Below are 18802 nucleotides of genomic sequence, written 5' to 3' on the forward strand. Positions count from 1 at the left end.
AACAGGAAAACTCCACTTGCAAATATTCTATAAAAGACAGAAGTGAGAAGTCATCATAAAAATGCAACTGGTCCATCCAACAGGGACTTTTAGTATAACCAAATGAGCAAGCAGTAAGTTCTCAAAGAATACACGTTATCCTAATCATCTGGACCTCAACAGCAGCAACAGCCTTCCCAGTCAGAAAAAAAAAGAAAAAAAAAAGGGACAACCTGAAAAAAGGCAGTTCTGAATCCCTAACCTAGGGCACAGATTATGAAGCCCAGCTCTAAAGAGTTAAGGATAAAAAGGTCAGGCATCTCAATATTGTCAAGATGTCAGTTCTTCCAAACTTGATCTATAGATTCAATGCAATCCCAATCAAAATCCCAACAAGTTATTTCATGGATACTGACAAACTGATTCTAAAGTTTATAAAGGAAAAAGACCCAGAATAGCCAACACAATAATAAAGAAGAACAGAAATGGAAGACTGATACTACCCAACTTTAAGACTTATTGTAAAGCTACAGTAATCAAGACAGTGTGGTATTGGTAAAGAATAGATAATATATCAATGGGAAAGAAAAGAGAGCCCACAAATAGTCCCATATAAATATAGTCAACTGATCTGACAAAGGAACAAAGGCAATACAATGGATCAAAGATAGTCATTTCAACAAATGATACTGCAACAACTAGACAACACCCCATGCAAAAAAAAAAAAAAAAAAAGAATGTAGACACTAGAAATCCTTCACAAAAATTCACTCGAAATGGATCACAGACCTAGATGTAAGGTATAAAACAATAAAGCTCCTAGAAGTTAACTTACAAGAAAACCAAGATAACCTTGAGTATGGCAATGATTTTTTAGGTATCACATTAAAGGCGCAATACATAAAAGAAATAATTGATAAACTAGATTTTGTTAAAATTAAAAACTTCTGTTCTGCAAAGGGCAATGTCAAGATAATGAGAAGACGAGCCACAGACGGGGAGAAAATATACGCAAAACACACATCTGATAAAAGACTGTTATTCAAAATACATAAAGAACTCTTAAAACTCAACAATAAGAAAAAAAAAACAACTCAATTGAAAAATGGGCCATGGTCTTCCCTGGTGGCGCAGTGGTTGAGAATCCGCCTGCTGATGCAGGGGACACAGGTCCATGCCCCGGTCCACCACATGCCGTGGAGTGGCTAGGCCCATGAGCCATGGCCGCTGAGCCTGCATGTCCGGAGCCTGTGCTCCGCAATGGGAGAGGCCACAACAGTGAGAGGCCTGCGTACCACAAAAAAAAAAAAAAATGGGCCAAAGACCTTAACAGATACCTCACCAAAAAAGATACACAGATGACAAATAAGCATATGAAAAGATGCTCCATGTCATATGTCATCAGGGAAATGCAAATTAATACAATGAGATACCACTACACACCTATTAGAATTGCCAAAATCTGGAACACTGATAGCAACAAATGCTAGCCAGGATGTGGAGCAACAGAAACTCTCATTTGTTGCTGGTGGGAATGGAAAATGGTACAACCAGTCTAGAAGACAGTTTGGCAGCTTCTTACAAAACTAAACATATTCTTAGCATATGATCCAACAATTACACTCTTTGGTATATACCCAAAAGAACTAAAAATGTATGGCTACATAAAAACCTACACATGGATGTTTATAACAGCTTTTTCATAATTGCCAAGCTTGGAAGCAACCAAGATGTCCTTCAGTAGGTGAATGAATAATTAAACCATGGTACATCCAGACAATGGAATATTATTCAGCACTAAAAGAAAAGAGCTAACAAGCCATGGAAAGGCATGGAGAAACTTTAAATGCATATAGCTAAGTGAAAAAATCCAATCTGAAAAGGCCACATACTGTATGATTTCAACTAAATGACATTCTGGAAAAGGCAAAACTATGGAGACAATAAAAGGATCAGTGAGTACCAGGGGTGGAGGGTGGGTGGGGAGGGATGAAGAGGCAGAGCATAGATTTTTAGGACAGTGAAAATACTCTGTATATTACTATAATTGTGGATACATGTCATTTAAATTTGTTCAAACCCATAGAATGTACAACACCAAAAATGAACTGTAATGCAAATTATGGACTTTGAGTGATTTAGTGTGTTAATGTAGGTTCATCAATTACAGCAATGTACCACTCTGGTGGGGAATGTTGATAATGGGAAGGCTATATATGTGTGGAAGCAGGAGGTATAAGGAAAATCTCTACCTTCCCCTCAATTTTGTTGTGAACCTACTGAAAACTACTCTAAAAGATAAATAAAGTCTTAATTAAAAACAAAAAATCAAAGGGACCACTGAAACAGCTGAAAAAAAAAAGTCATCTTTTTTCCATCCATCAATCCTCTGCTGGATTTAAGGCCCACAGTCACGGCTGGCTACACACAATGATCAGGAAAGCTTAGGATCTGGGCAGTTTCCTGGAAGAGGGGATACACAGCTTTTCATCAGTTCTCAGAGGACCCCATGACTTCAAAATCATTAAGAATCACTGATTTATATCGACAAAGTAGGCACCTCAAAAGGTACATTAGTATTGATAGTTTTAGGGAAGAACATTAAAAACACTGAAAATAATGTACCTTTTGCATGTGTTAGATTTAAATTAAAATAAATATGGTCTAAAAATATTTATGCTCATTATTTACAATTTCTTTGATATCTCTAACTAAGTAAAAATTTCTTAAAATACCAAAACCACAGAGGAAGAGCTCCCCTGAATCTAACAGCCATAGAAAAAGGAAGGGCAACAGCAGATTTAAGAGCTATACCTTCTGATAGCAAAGACCAAAAAAACTAAAGTTTGATGGAAGCAAAAAGCCAAAGTATTCAGTGAGTTTTTATCAACCATTTACAGTAAGAGGATAGGTTAAATTCATGAGAAAGGGAGTAAAACAGAAACAGGTGCAAGAAATAGAATTAATTCTATAATGAAAAACTTAAAATCCTCATTTTGTTAACCCACTAATCCAATAGGGACAGACTTCTAAAGTGGTTTCTTGTGTCACTTTGCAGACCTAATAGGAAACATACAAAATATAAGGGTGTCAACAAGTGGGAAACTCAACTACATTCAGCAAATAATTAAGCATTTCTAGTTTAGATCTAGATATCATAAATACAGACTATGTAAAATGAAAAACTGACTTTTATACCACTATATGTTACAAGAGGTCAGTCTTAAACCCCAGGAAAACAGCACAATGACACTGCTTAACTGCAGTGAACCGTTGTTCCAAATAAAGGAACAACTCTGAACCAAAGGACTGCACCTGTTCCTGACATACATATGTGAGACAAATAAGGGAAACCCACAACCACAACTGACCAAGTGTGGTTCTATTCACCATGGAACTTCTAGTAAAGCACGTTTTCAGGAGAGAGATTAAAAAGATGATGGCATGAAGTAACGGACCAAGGAAACCACGTGCACAGCACTAGAAGAGAACTTTTGCTTTTTCTTTTGAATAAGATGTTGAGAGATGAATGTATAAAGTACTGAACAGGAAATGCTCCTAACTGAAGAAATTTTTTTAAAATAAAAGAAAAAGAAAAGCCTAGCTTGTCCATTTGAATACCTAGACCAACAACTACTGCTGCAGAAAAGTCACATACCTGGGCATACTTGTACCACAATAAAATTTATAAGTTCTGATATCAACTGGGCCTTTAGTACTGACTGACCATCTTTGTGTACATTCCTAGTCAGTTCTAGCTCTGAGTCTATACAGAATTACTTCAAACTTTTTTGGACTATTCTCTCTCCTAATAATTTACCACCATCACCACCACTACCTTCAGTAGCCTCGGGTTTAGATGAGGTCACATGGGTGGGGCCCTCATGGGCAATTAGTGCCCTTATAAAAAGAGACACCAGAAAGCTAGTTAGTTAGCTAGCACGTGCTTGGTCTCTCTCTCTCATTCTCTCTCTCTGCCATGTGAGGACACAGTAAGAAGGCAGCCATCTACAAGCCAGGAAGAGAGTTCTCACCAGAAACAGACCATGCTCAGCAGCTTGATCTTGGATTTCTAGCCTCCAGAACTGTGTGAAAATAAATTTCTGTTGTTTAAGCCACCCAGTCTATGGTATTTTATTACGGTAGCCAGAGCTGACTAATACAATATCATACTTCTAGCTGGAGATTCCACACACTGGTCACAATTCCAGCTTGATTTAATAGAAGTATCTTTAAGTTAAATAACATTAATGCTGGTTTTGAGTTTGTTTTTTATTTTTCTAAGTGCTACCTTTCAGAAAATAATTGTAGAAAATGAAAAAGTATAAATGAGAGGCATGAAATCATAAACAGGTACAGTGCAGGCCTACTGAAATGCATCATCAATCTAGTGAAAATGGAATTAAAGATACTTACCACCACCAAGAATGTAAGAATCCTGGTGGTTCCCCCAATGTGATGTTTTTTTCCCATCTTATCTAAAATGAATAAAAGAGATATTAAATACTTTCCTAATAATACTTCTCACACATATTATAAAGCAATATTTTTCCATTTAAAATATTATGATAATATATAAGATTTTCATATTATTCTTTACTCAAGTTTTAAAAATACTCATTTTATATTGTGATTTCCTGACTGGATAGTTTGAGAGAAGATGCCACCATTATTTTCCTGAATTTGCTTCCCACTATGCCATAATTTCAGAAGACATTTCAGGATCTTAAGGCACATGAAAATCACCATTATTAACACCAATATGAAAATCAGTTATCACCACTAACCCAGAAACTTGCAAGAGACTGGGCTTAATATGTAGACTCTAAATTATACTATAAGGATTGAATTTGTTAATAAGTTCCTTATTTGAGGGGATGGGAGTAAGAAGGCATATGACTTTCATAAGAATTTTAAAAAGATGGTGACATAAACGTTCCAATTATTTATATTTCAGATGAGTTGGAGTTCACTATAATGAACATTTAAAACAAGGTCAATATTCTCAAAATTACAAGTTCTGACTAAATGCTTTTACAAATTAAATTTAAAAATTGGAAAGCTGTGTGGGTGCTTATACAGTGCCTTTTTTAAGCATTGGATCACAGTCAACAGAAAGGATAAAAATCTTTGCATTCAGGGAGATAATAATTTAGTTAGGAAGATAGGCCATAAACAAGCAAATAAACAAAAAAAGGAAATTGTATTTACATTAGAAATAGAAGGTGACAAATGCTGTGGAGGAAAACAAAACAGTGAAGGAGGATAAAGAGAAAAGGTAAATGTAAGTTATAATTTTAGCTAAGGTGATCCAGCTTTGAAAACAAACAATCCTTATGTATAAGTATATCCTGTAGTTTTTTAAATAATTAAAAATATTTAACAATACACCAATCAATAAAATGTGCCCACAGGCCCTTAACACTACTAGGAAGTAAACAACTATAATTATAGATTTCAAAAAATTCAAGGAATCCTTTCTATCACCTACTATGGAAGAAGTTATCCCAAAAGGATAAAAAACAAAAACATTTAAAAATAAAAACTCAAGAAGTAGCCCTAAATGTAAAAAAAGAAAAGAAAATCAAAACCTAAGGAAGAGATGCAAAACTTAAGTGCAATTAAAATAACTGAAACTGATTACATTTTTAGAGTTCTTATGTACCTAAAATATAAACCACTGGGAACCTTGACATAGACAAGTAATTTGCTCTCAAAAAACAAATGAACTTTCTAAAGATTAGAAAATTATATATGTGATAACCAGTTTTAAAAAGAGCTAAAAGGTGAAACTCTAGCAATTAATGAACTTGAATTTATAAAGTTTAAATGTGATCTATGAACCAGAACATGTTATATAAATGTAAGCCAGATCCTAGCTTGAATTCTCCTAAGCAGTAACACTCAAAAAAATTTTTTTAAAATATACTACCTTTTATCTGATAATTTCAGTTGATCAGTATTCTGTCTGTTTGGTTCATGAAAAAATAAGGAATGGTACTTAATGAATCTTATGAGAAATAAAACTCTGATGTCCTGCTAAAGTTATAATTTAGTCAGAAACCTGTGTCTCATCTTTCTCTCAATCCTTTCTCTTACCATTTTTTCACTAGTCTTCTTGAAAGGGCATAATAATAGACCTCACAGATGTGCCCCAGACACACTAATATTCCTAACCCCTGGAATCATCCTAAGCATATAAACAGTAAGTTTTTTAAAGTAGTGTCCTTATGTTTCATCTCAGTTCATCTTGACTTTTCATAATACAACTGTGAAATAATTAAAAGGAGAATGTGAGATGACTTATGAAGAGTCAAAGTAGCAGGACTAGCTCTCAGTGCCAGACTGTGCTGGAGGTTGGATTAGACTCACAGTCTAAATGAGTCCCACTGCACCACATCAGCTACCAAGCAGTCTCCTTCCTATACCTTCACAACTTCCACAACCAATCATCAGCTATTCCAGGAGATAAGGTACTCTAGGAAAATAACTATATGGTTTATATTTGATATGGTCTTTCACAAGAGGAAGTCTGAAGGTAATGCATCTGTATTTTAAACAGTATTACATCTTATTATTCCTAAGAGAAACTCAAAATGTTTCACATACATCATCTTTTTCATCCTCAAACATTCTTTACTGTATCGTAAGTAAAGTTCATCTTTCTCACTTTAAATTGCAAGTCTGTGGCAGAAACAGCTAAAACTTTGGTTCATCATACTGAAGTTAACACAAAACTTTCAGTTATTCAATGAACAACAACTAACATTTTAGGTATTTGCAAAGAAGAGATGGTTATACATAGGAATATGTTTCCATAGTGAATGGTATTTTTTGCCTCCAAACTAATTACTACTCTAGATATTACTTGTTTAGAGAAAGCATGAGATGATGCTCAAGAAAACAGAACCTGATCTATAGAAAACTTTGGCACATTTACTGCAGCATTTTTAGAAACAATGAAACTTAGAAACAACCTGAAAAACATTCACCAGTAGTGAACGTAAAATAAATTTGGGTGCTTAAATACTACAGAACAGTGTGTAATCATTAAAATGAATAAGATATATCTACATGGAAAAAGAGCCATGCTATATTGGTTTTTCAAGCTGGAGATTACAAAAGGTTGGAGAACAAATACATATAGTATAAAACCTTTCCTGTTTAAAAAAAATGTGTGAATATGTACGTGTGCATTTGGGTGTATGCATATTAAAAATGACACCAAACTTATAACTATTATCTCTGGAAAAAGCTAAAGGAAGACTTTCATTTTAAAATCATATTCACATCCACATATGTAGTTTAACATTTTTAGCAAACGTGTATTAATAATGGATGGCGTTGAGGAATAGCCAGAAAATACTTCTAAATGTCAACAGTCATTTTAGAAACAATTCTTCTGCTATTTATGAAGAGGCATTTTCTTTTGTACTGAGTTTCATGGGCTTAAGGCTTGTTTAGGTGTTTAAGCGGCATCTATGCAAACAATCTCTCTCTCTTTATTCTATTTTTCCTTCTTGCATTATTCCAGGCCCAATGTGTAGTCCCTAGTCCTTAGACTTTTTGCTGTTTAATCATCCACCTCCCTTCCTTCCGACATTAGTCCAGCTAAAGGCCGTATTCTCCTGTAACCTTGTAAATCCCAAGGCCAATTCCCACTGCCATACTCTGCAACTGAGGGCCTTGTCTGTGATTATACAGTGTCTCTATCATATGATCTAGTGTTTTCAGCATTTCTATGTAAATGCACAGCCAAACATTGAATCATGAATGAAAGGTATATTGGCAAGAGTAAGACATGCCATATGGTTTATAACTGAAAATTATAAATTACAAATTATCACTATCTGATAGCAATTCTTCTTCTAGGAATTTATTCTATAAATATGGTCACATGTGCAAAATTATATATGAAACAATTTTCATTGAAGCATCATTTGTAATTGCAAAAGACTGGAAACAATCTAAATGTCCATCAGTAGGGGGCTGGTGAAATATATTATGGCACATTTCATAGAATGAAATACCCTACAACCACAAATAGAGAATTATAAATTTAATGAACCAATATAAAACAACTGAAGTCGAACAAGTGAAACAAAAATCAAAGCACAGAACAGAGTGTATAGTAAAAAAAAATTTGTGATACACATACATACAAACATATATACATATACATATACATACACACACACACACACACACACATTTACTTATCATCTCATCATCATTTGCTTCCATCAAGGTATACTGGTCAGTTACCTATTATCTTTCAGCCCCAAACCCACCCCTCCTATACTCCGTTCTACACTTGGTGCTTGGATTCTGAAAATTACATTTCCTAGGCTCCTTGCCAGCCAGTTTCCTGTTAAGTTCTGCTATCAGGAGACACTAGTAGGATATCAAAAGGCAGGAGGAAAAAGAGAAGCTTCCTGCCCCTGGCTCCAAAAGAGTAGTTGCTGGTTGCAGCAGGAGCAACAAAGCCGAGGTGGGGCAATTCTGGATGTCGACAGCACCTTTTTTGGGGGGGGTTCCAGCCTCGTCAATGTGGGACCACTTTAGATGGTCAACAGCATCTCCAACAGCACAGCAGTTCATGTGAAGCTCATGGGATACAAACTTTACAGAGTATTCCTAAATCCTTTCATACTTTTTGAAAACCAATATTAAAAAAATTAATACCCTGAAAGGATAAAGCTAGTTCCTGTGTTAAGAAAAGAATGCACACCTATGTACACATTTGTTGCTAGACAAAATCCTGAGACTTCTAATTTAGATATAATCCACCATTCCTACTAATTTTCTAAAATCTTCCATGTATAGAAGTATCGGTGCATCCATACAACTAAACAAAGTGTAAAAAAAAGTAAAAATTTTTACATTCTAATTTAAAATATTAAAGCTGATAGATGTATTACAGGAAGAAAAATCTGACTGTACTTTGAAGCAGATAGAATCCAAAACTGTGCTGTTCAACGTGGTACTCACTAACCTCATGTGGCTCTTTACATTTAAAATTAATTGAATATTCCTCAATTGCTCTAGCCACTTTTCAAGGGCTCAGTAGTCACATGTGACTAGTGGAGAACTTACTATACAGCAGAGATTAGAGATCATTTCCAAAATCAAGGAAAGTTTTATTGAATAGTCCTGCTCTGCTTTAGAAGGAAGGTAGAAGTCCTCTTAAAAAGGAATACTCTTTACTGGGAAAATTCCTTGATGCATATGAAGGAAACAGGAAAGTTAAGGCAAAGAAAAGTCATCAGCCCTAAGGAGGAGAAGCAGCAGGGCTGTAATACTTAGTGAGAGCAAGAAATTACAGCAAGAGAACCATACTGTCCTCCCTCCCCCTAGTAAGCCCCAGAGATGTTAGAGAGGACTTGAGACAACCTATTATATTAGGGATTCGAACTGGAGCCATTTTGCTAGAAAAGGTAACCCCAGGAGATAGGAGGATTATGGGCCATCCAGGTGACAGATACTTGGAGCACACACGTGCACGTAGGATATATATTTATACTTGTACTCTAAAGAAATAAACTACACAAGATAGAAAAGAGGGGAATTCCTGGGCAGTCCAGTGGTTAGGACTCAGGGCTTTCACTGCCAGGGCCGAGGTCCAATCCCTGGTCAGGGAACTAAGATCCCATAGCAAAAAAAAAAAAGAAAAGAAAAGAAAAGAATCAGTCAAGTATTAAAATAACACCTTTCAGCTCTTACCACATGCCAGGCCCTTCAAATCACTTTACATGTACTAACTCATTTAAACCTCAGCACCACTTTAAAGTATTATTATGATTATCTTCTTTTTATAATTAAGAAAACTGAATAAGTAAATATAATGTAGAACACAATTCAAATCCAGCAGTGTGGCCCTAAAGTGATTGCTCTTACCCACTACACTATGTCGCCTCCAAATTAAAGTTCAAGAAACAGGTAAGGTAAGGAAATTATTATTATTATTTTCTCTCTTCATATAGGTGAAAAAATAAACAGAACAGAATTTTGGAGTCCATGGAGTTCAATAATTTAGCATTCCTAATAAAATCTGAAGAAACAATCTATTAGATATTTTTAAGCTTCTATTTCTGGCTAACTTATTGGCTAATTTATGGCAAATAAGGGCTAGTAATACAGTATAAACCATGTAAAATTTCTAAGAAGAGAAAAAAAACCTGATTTCTGCAAAAACACTCTAATTCTTAATTTTATTTGCTACAGACACCAAGCCTCATTCTGAGGCATGAATACCATGCAAAATTTCAGGAACAAGGAGGAATTATCTTTGCATAATGAAATAATATAACGCAGGAAAAGAATCTTTTTTAAAGAACCCAAAATAACAAAAATTGATATAGAATTGTAAAGAAGATTTCTTAGCATCCTGTTTATAATTATTGAATACTGAAGGATAATAAAATATAAAGCAGAGGAGGGGCTCTGTATTGAGAATATTTCTAAAGAATATTCCATTTTGTCCTCTTGGTGGTAAGAAAATGAAAAGTCATACAAACTACATTTAGGATTCAGGTAGTGATTTAGGATCTATGATGAATCAGAGATAACAATGAGCTTTAACACAGCCTGGCTAGAGAAACGTTTTAATTTCTACTGTTATCCCAATGTTATCTCTTTTAACTAAGAAAAAAAATAGCTGGGCTAATAGTGCCCTACTATTCTGACTGATAACAAAAGCTATCAGAAGCAGTCCAATTTCTGACAGGCTAGGCCAAGGGCACTATAAGAAAGGCTAAGCCCAAGTGAGAGATTAGGCTGCTGAGATACACATCTTACTTGTTCAGATGATGCCTGGAGTTCCAACTTGACCTTCTCACAACTTCATCCAGAAAGCAAACCCATATAAATGAAAGAGATGGCCCAGCACAGTAAATCCTGGCTCACAAGGGCTCATTAACATCATAGTCATCCATATCCTCATTCATCCTGAGTGAGAATGCCGAAATTGGAAGAAGCATTCTACTTTGCCTTGAACCAGGGCGAGAACATCGAATACTTGAGTAATTGGTGCCACTTCAGTCATTTCCTTTTTATCACAAATACCCAACCCAAATAAATAGGTCCCCCTGATTTTTAAGTTCCTTGTATAACAGTTCTGAATTAGGTAAAAATCTGGGTATAGAGTAAGAATTTAGATAAGATGGTCCTTCACTACTCAAATGACGTAAGAAGTCATTCTACAATGAGCAGCCTTAAATTTTCCAGATGATCCAAGTGAAAGGAAGAGAGAAAGCAATGCTAAATAGGGTACAAAGCTCTAAAAGATTACATTCTCCTTTCTTTGTTGTCCATAGTTAAAGAGGATGGGTACTGCCATTCACATAGACACTGCAGTACAAACCTAATGATGCTATTCTTTTACTTAAAAGAATAAAAGTTCTCTTTTGCCAAGAAAATAAGTCCAAGCTTCTTGGCAGAATATGCAAAGGCTTTCAGGTAAGAACACTATCAGCACGGAGAGGTGGAGCCCTGAGAAAGCTTTCCTAGAAAAAGCTACTTCTAAGCTAGTCAAGGAGAGAAGGGGAGGAGATTTTAGGCAGTGAATAGCACCGAGTAATGCCCAGATGAGAGAAGGCTTCTGGTATGTATAGGCAAACACAAGCAGCTGGTATTATGAAAACTTAAAATATGAGGGAGGACAATATAGCAAGCTATTGAAATTTAACCAATTGAAATTACAGTCAACCCTCTCTATCTGTAGGTTCCACATCCACAGATTCAACCAACCACGGAGAGAAAATACTTGGAAAAAAAATTCCAGAAAGTTCCAAAAAGCCAAACTTGAAATTGCTTCCTACGGGCAACTATTTACATATCATTTACATTGTACTTACATCTATTACATAGCATTTGCACTGTTAAGTATTAGAAGTAACCTAGAGACAATTTAAAATACATGGGAAGATAAGTGTAGGCAATGTGCAAACACTGTGCTATTTTACATAAGGGACCTAATCTCTGTGGATTCTGGCATCCACAGCAGTGGGGTAGAGGTGGGGAGGTCCTAGAACCAATACCCAGTGGATACGGAGGGACGACTGTATCTAGAACTCTAGGGTATACTCAGCAATGGCCTACTACAAATCTACCTCCGGACTTCCATTTTAAAATCAAGGTAATTTTGTATTTTATCTTCTATTATTTTTATTTTTAAATAACTATACAAATATATATACATATATATTTCTTGTTTTAAAAAATCCTACAAGTAAGGATAAAATTCCCCTTTGATTCCTTTAACATCCCCACTCCCACCAACAACTAGTCTGGAATGTATATTCTTTCAGACCTTTACTATACTTCACATTCATAAGTATGTACCCACAAAAATATATACGATTGCTTTATGTTCAACGATTTCCATGTAACTATTCTGGGAATCACATACATGCATCTCCAAAGTCCAGTAATATTGTGTCTTCCTGGTGACGATAGTTTAATTTCAGCCTAACTGATTCCTCTTGTGAAATTGAACCAGATTAATAATTCAGAGATATCCTCAGTTTTGTATTCCAAATGCAGCCGGAGAAAATAAAATCATGGTAAATACTTGTTTAAAAATGTGTAAATCTCTTCTGGAATTATAATTTTATTTTTACCAAGTAGCTCTAGAAAAGTTGTATATCCATTGTCCATTGAGCCAGAAGCATATCAGTACAGTATCTAGTTATCTGTTCAATCCACATAACTTATTTGAGTCCTAGTACCTGAACTTCCTTAAAGAAGTTGGCAACTTTTTTCTTTTTTGATGAAGTGATTATTAGTATTGCTAAGAAAAAATAGTCTTGGGAACCCCCGAGGACTCAGAAAATTGAGCCAATCCAAAATGGTCCTTGATTTAAGGAAAGTGACCAGTAAATTCTTTTATCAAGTTTCATCAAGTTTTCAAATGCATTAAAATAAAACTTGAAAATCTCCATAAGTAGCTTTAGTTTCTTTTAAATATAAGTTGGCAGTGATTAAGAATACAATTATTAAAAGCATCCTCTTTGCAATCTCAGTCACTTTATAATATCAAACAGTGAATGTGACTCAGAAAGGTTATAGACCAAAGAGTTCTAATTAATTATTTAATGAGATATGGATATGTTAAACTTCTGTTTTTGATTTAAATAAACATTGAAATCACATTTTTATTACACTGCATATATTCCTTCTATAGTAAAACAATTGACTTCTTAAGTTCTGAGCATACCTCTCAATTTTCTTACTTGCAAACAGGACCTAACGGTTCACATATATTAATTAATTAGATAAAAGATTGGGGGGCTACATGTGTTTGTTTACTTGTGTGCTTGTTGGAGGATAGTGAATCTCAAGAAGGCTGTACCTCAGGCAGGGCACTTTGGTCAAGGGGTTGCCCGTCATATCCCTGATCTGGAAAGGGCAAACTAGTGAGATCACTAGAGACAATGTAATTGTGATCAGCACTGTCCCACAGAAACATAAACATATGCCACAAATGAGAGCCACAGATGTAATTTAAAATTTTCTAGAAATTACATTAAAAAAGAAAAAAGAAAAATAATGTTAGTAATTTTATTTTGTCTAATATATCCAAAATATTATCATTTCAATGTGATCAAAATTTTTAAATTATTGATATTTTATATTCTTTTGTTCACACCAAGTGTTCAAAATCCAGTGTGTACCTTCATACTTACAGCACTTCTCAATTGCATTAGTCATATTTCAAGTGCTCAAAAAGTCATATCTGTCCAGCGGCTACCATACTGGACAGCACAGATACAGAGGGGAAACCAGGGGCTTTGGAATTAACATGAACCTAAGGTTTGAATTTTAGTTCCATAACTTACTAAGCTATGTGACCATAAGCTAGTAATATAAACTCCCTGAGCCCTGTAGTTCTTATCAGTAAATCAGGAATAATACCATATGCCTTGCAAATTTCTTATAAGAACTATAGATAATATAATATTTATTATAATTATAGATAATATGCCTGGCATATATATAACTCAATAAAATCCTCCTCATCCTCATCATTATATAAATTAGAGAAGGAAAAAGTAACATTGTATGAGAGCTCAAAGTTTAAAATATTGTGACGGAGAAAAACAGAAAGAGAAAAAAGAAGTTGAAGCAAGATTATCAAAATGTTTTCTAACGGAAGTTTCAGTCATCAATCTACTATTATCCACACAAAATAAAAACAAAAACCATATTTTCCAAAATTGTGAATAATGCCAAAATAAGATATTGCTAAAACTAGAGATATGATGGTTTAAAGGTTCTATTTCTACAGGGAAAAAATGGCTGTAAAGTTGAGTAGGAGGTTATTTATATGGATATGGAATTTTGGGATACTAAAAATGCTTACAAACAATCTACAAAGAGTATATTATGCATTCTGATAACTGAGCATTCATTATATAATACATAATGATTTTTTTTCAAATAATTGTTACAGTATATTTTTCATTCACTTACATAGGATATCAAAATACAATGCAGAAAATATACAAAACATACCTCCGATAAAAATGTCTGGGCCGATTTCTGAGCTCCTACATGGAGCAGATATTCATATACGTAGAGTGCTAACCTGTAAAATGAATAAAATATTTATTGAGAAGGGGTATATTTAAAATTCATTCTTTAAATAATGCACACACCTTTTCATTACAGAAATATTTTTCACAGGAACAGTGACAGAAAATCAACTCTTCCAACATCTTTTCAATGGGAGTTTATACACATATGTTCAGAAAGAACTTTAATTAAAATAGGGCACAAAAGAATAAGACACATAATATCTTCTCTTGGCAAGAAACACCTAAATATGGATTTTTGTCTTGGATCATCTAACTTATCAAGGCCTCAATTCCCTTTGTTATACCTAATATGAATTACTAACTTAAAACCAAACATTAATAATTCCCATAACCTACCTGAAGGTCTAATTATTAGTAAAACAAATGAATTAAGTTATTGGACCTTTACAACAACACTATATCCTTCTGTCTTTCTGGTGAATGTTAACATAAACTCCAGCTGTTTACATATCTGTATGCCAAAATGGGTGTTGAATGTCCATTTTAATATATTTGTTCAGGCCCTCTCTCCTTATTCTTTAGTTTAGATTGTTAAACCAATAATATTTTAGTTTAAAAGAAATTCAAATTAACAGCAAATCACAGCATTAAGTAAACTTTAAAGATACCAGATTATATTAAGCATTTGGGTGCTTATAGTTTAAAGGTTAACACGGAAGTAAATATAAATTTATCACTCAAATATAGAATATTAAGTATGCACTATACATTTACACTACTCTCATTATCTTGTGGATTCAGAATTTTAAGCTACACCATGTGGCTCAATTTTAGTTAAGCTGTTAACAAAATATTATTCATAAACCCAAATTAGTCTGAGGCAGTATTTTTAATGATATCTTGGACTGATGCCCAGATAGCTCACAACAGTTCAGTTTCTGCTACACTGTATTTACCAATATTGAGCCAGGTTTACAGTAAACAAAACAATGTAACAATAACCACAGTTCTGTAGAGCTACTCCATTTCTCTTGCCAAGTGAATTTATGATTGTTAAAGACTGATGGCATTTGCAAAAATGAATATTTTCCCCATTTTCATGAAAACATAACATGTATTTGTCATGAAAAGGGAAAGCCTGTATATAATCACTTGCTCTGTCCATTTAATTCTTTCTCCATTTCAAAACTGCCAAACTCTTAAGATGAGAATCATTCTGTAGTTACTAAGCACCATGAGCAGACATCTGTTAAAGTTACTCATAGATGAAAATATGTTGTTGACAGTGAGTATACGAATATAATTTAGGAACATCTCCTATTCTCTTCAAGTTGAATGCCACTTCCTGGATCAGTGCTTCTCAACTCTTCTTCTACCCTAACACAGGTAGTATGTCACATCCCTGTGTGATGCTCCCTGAGGAAGGTTCATACCCCAAAGTATGTCATATGGGATATGGGAATTGAAATGTTCCTGTAGTTTCAAACAAACCCAACTGGTGATTCTTACCACACATTCTTCAAACACACATATCCCACATACTCTGTCTCTCCACTAACTACTTCCAAACCCATCACATGATTCCCGATCATGATGGCAGATTTCACCTTGAAAAAAAAAAGTATTTGTGAATTTCTCCTGGAGAGACTGAAGCCTCAAAAATTGCCTGCCAGTGGCAGTGTGGCCCTACTGCGTACGGCCCTAGAGCCTTATTCCTTGTGGGTTGTAAAATCTTGGACCTAGAGCCAAACCAGTGGTGCAGTCTGGACAAGAAAGCCAGGCCTAAGTCAAAGGCTCAGCAGTAAGGATGTTCTACCAAGCTTGGAGAAGTTGGAAGTGAGAGGCGCTGAGTGAAGCAGAGGCACCGTGGTGGGTCTGGGGGGGGGGGTGTGCAATAACAGAACAGACCCCAGAACAGTCAAGGCCAGAGCACAACTGTTGCTGTGTCCTTGCAATAAACACCATTCCTTAAAGTTAAGCAAGCCACTTCCTTGTAATCTGTTCTTTGTAATATTAAAGGAGATAATATATTTCTTCTATGTTTTCCCCCAATTAATTAGGTAGCAAAAAGTATACCTCTTTATAAGTAGAATTTAAAGCAACAATCTTCTCTCTCTCAATGGGTTCAGGACAGTGATTCTAAAAGACGTATTGGCGGAGGCACAGAATCAATGGGGGGAAGGGGTTTCAAACCACAGAACTAAAGATTTTGAAGCATCTTCCTAGGGGTGTGCTTGTCTTCCTACCCTTAGAATCTGAGCTGTAGCAGGACATCATATTGTTATCAACAGGATGATAAAATGGGACAGGGCTGAGAAAATCTATCTATAACACCGCCTCATATATCCATGTTCTATAACTTCCTTGAACAAAATGAACGCTTCCCAGGCAGTCAGGACCTATACTCCAGAGAGAGTGGCAAGGAGCATCATATGGGTGAACAGTTAATCAACTCTACTGCCTTGATGACTCCAGAATACATCACTAGCAAATCCCCAACATTTTAACTACTACCTCTGTGCATAGGATTTTCCAAACCTATGTCTTTAGCCCTATCCTCTCTACCAAGCTCCAAACCTGCTCCTCCAAATTACTGTTTGAAATTTCTAGCAGGATAGCTCTCTCTTAACTTGACCATGTCCAGAGTTAAATTCACCTTCTCCCTCTATTTACAGTACCTGTGCTCACTTTCAATGAAACACAATTTCTGAGTCTCAGTTTCCTCATTTGCAAAATAGGAAGGATACTTTCCTTGTAGTATTGTTGAAAGGATCAGAGAGCACAGTAAATAGTAACAATGACTGCAACAGTTTCAGCTAATTCTGTTACATATTATATTAGCAAGTCACATACTGGATTCCAACACCGCAGCCTCTCTCACATTTGCCATTCCTTTCTATCCTCCCTCCTGCTCCTGAAGAACCAGTAGGACCCAGAGCAATAGGAGTATTTGTTCTACCTTCAGATACAGATACTGTGTGTTTCCCATTAGCTGCCTACAATAGAGGCATTAGGGCCACCAGAAATAAGAATCTCCAGAAGGTTCTGGGGGAAAAGCCCTGTAATAAATTATTTGTGTATGAACACAAATGATTCCAGGGGAGTGAGGAGTGACACTTGTCCATCGGTGCAGATGAATCATAGCATGGTCCCTTACCTAGTGACAGGAGATCATCAAACATTTTATTCGGATTCAATTTCTACTGGACAGTGAAAATTTTAAAATAAATATTAAATATACAAATATTTAAAATGTGTACACTCTCATATTAACATTTTCATTTTCCTTTTTAGGATCTTTAAGAAATTTAACTACTTTTGATAAAGTACAGAGTGGCTATCTAATCTAGTGGTTTATAATGTGATCCAATTACACAGAAAAAAATTAATAATCATGCAGTAAGAGCTTGTTTGCAGAAAGCAGACACAGACTTTTTTTTTAAACATTGATTAATGAAAAAGCATATCAATGATTCATGGATCATATGCCTTTAAATTATCTTCATTTCATTCTAAATTTCAAATAGATACCAAGGAATGAGTTAACAAAATCATGACCAGGAATTCTAGAGAGGAATACAAAGCCAGAATGCAAAATATATCTGAAACAGCTCAAGACCTTCTGTACTCCCTGGTTACTGCAGGCTCTTAAGCTTTAAAAGTAAGAGCAAAGGTAGAGATTAAAATGGGAAGAGAACTGAGAATAGCCAAAGCCTGAGCCCACCTGGCCCTGCCCTCAACACAGTAATTACATATCACCTACACATGTGATGCACACTCAACTCATTGTCCCTCAGTTACACACATATACACTCATGGGTGCCATCGAAGGCAGAACGGAAAAGTCAACCACCACTGATAAAAGTTCACAATTCAAATTCTATCAATCTCCAATTCTAATATTGATATTTCAACTAGACTTCATGTATTCAAAATCTCTAATAAATTTGGATGTTGACCAGTCTACAGTTTAACTTTTTAACTTATTTACAAAAGGAAAGGGGGAAATTCCACTTACTTTATTTTGCACAATTCTAACAAAAGTGGATTTTTTTGTTAATTACAAAATATATAATTAGAAGGGAATTAAAGATATATAAAAATGAAAAGAACACAGAAAGATGTTAAACCTCTGACTACCCCCCCACCGAAAAACCCCAAATAAAATTAAAAAGCAATAATGAACTGAGAAAATAGGATACACAATCAATAGGACAACAAAAGGCTAATATGCTTAACATATAAACAGCTCATATAATATGTCCTGCCAGAATAAGAAGACCTTA

At 35.0% G+C, this 18802-nt stretch overlaps 1 protein-coding gene across 3 annotated transcripts in view; it reads right to left on the reverse strand.

Moving 5' to 3' along the window:
* Positions 1-18802, reverse strand: part of SSBP2 (single stranded DNA binding protein 2) — a 309703-nt gene that overhangs the window by 207619 nt on the left and 83282 nt on the right. For all 3 annotated transcript variants that reach the window (XM_060091793.1, XM_060091794.1, XM_060091792.1), the window contains exons 2-3: positions 14494-14566; positions 4396-4457 (exon numbers count right to left, since the gene is read on the reverse strand). In XM_060091793.1, the coding sequence (XP_059947776.1) occupies positions 4396-4457; positions 14494-14566 (135 nt within the window). The remainder of the gene's footprint in view (positions 1-4395; positions 4458-14493; positions 14567-18802) is intronic.

The sequence above is a fragment of the Mesoplodon densirostris genome, chromosome 3 (genome assembly GCF_025265405.1).
Source record: "Mesoplodon densirostris isolate mMesDen1 chromosome 3, mMesDen1 primary haplotype, whole genome shotgun sequence".
NCBI lineage: Eukaryota > Metazoa > Chordata > Mammalia > Artiodactyla > Ziphiidae > Mesoplodon > Mesoplodon densirostris.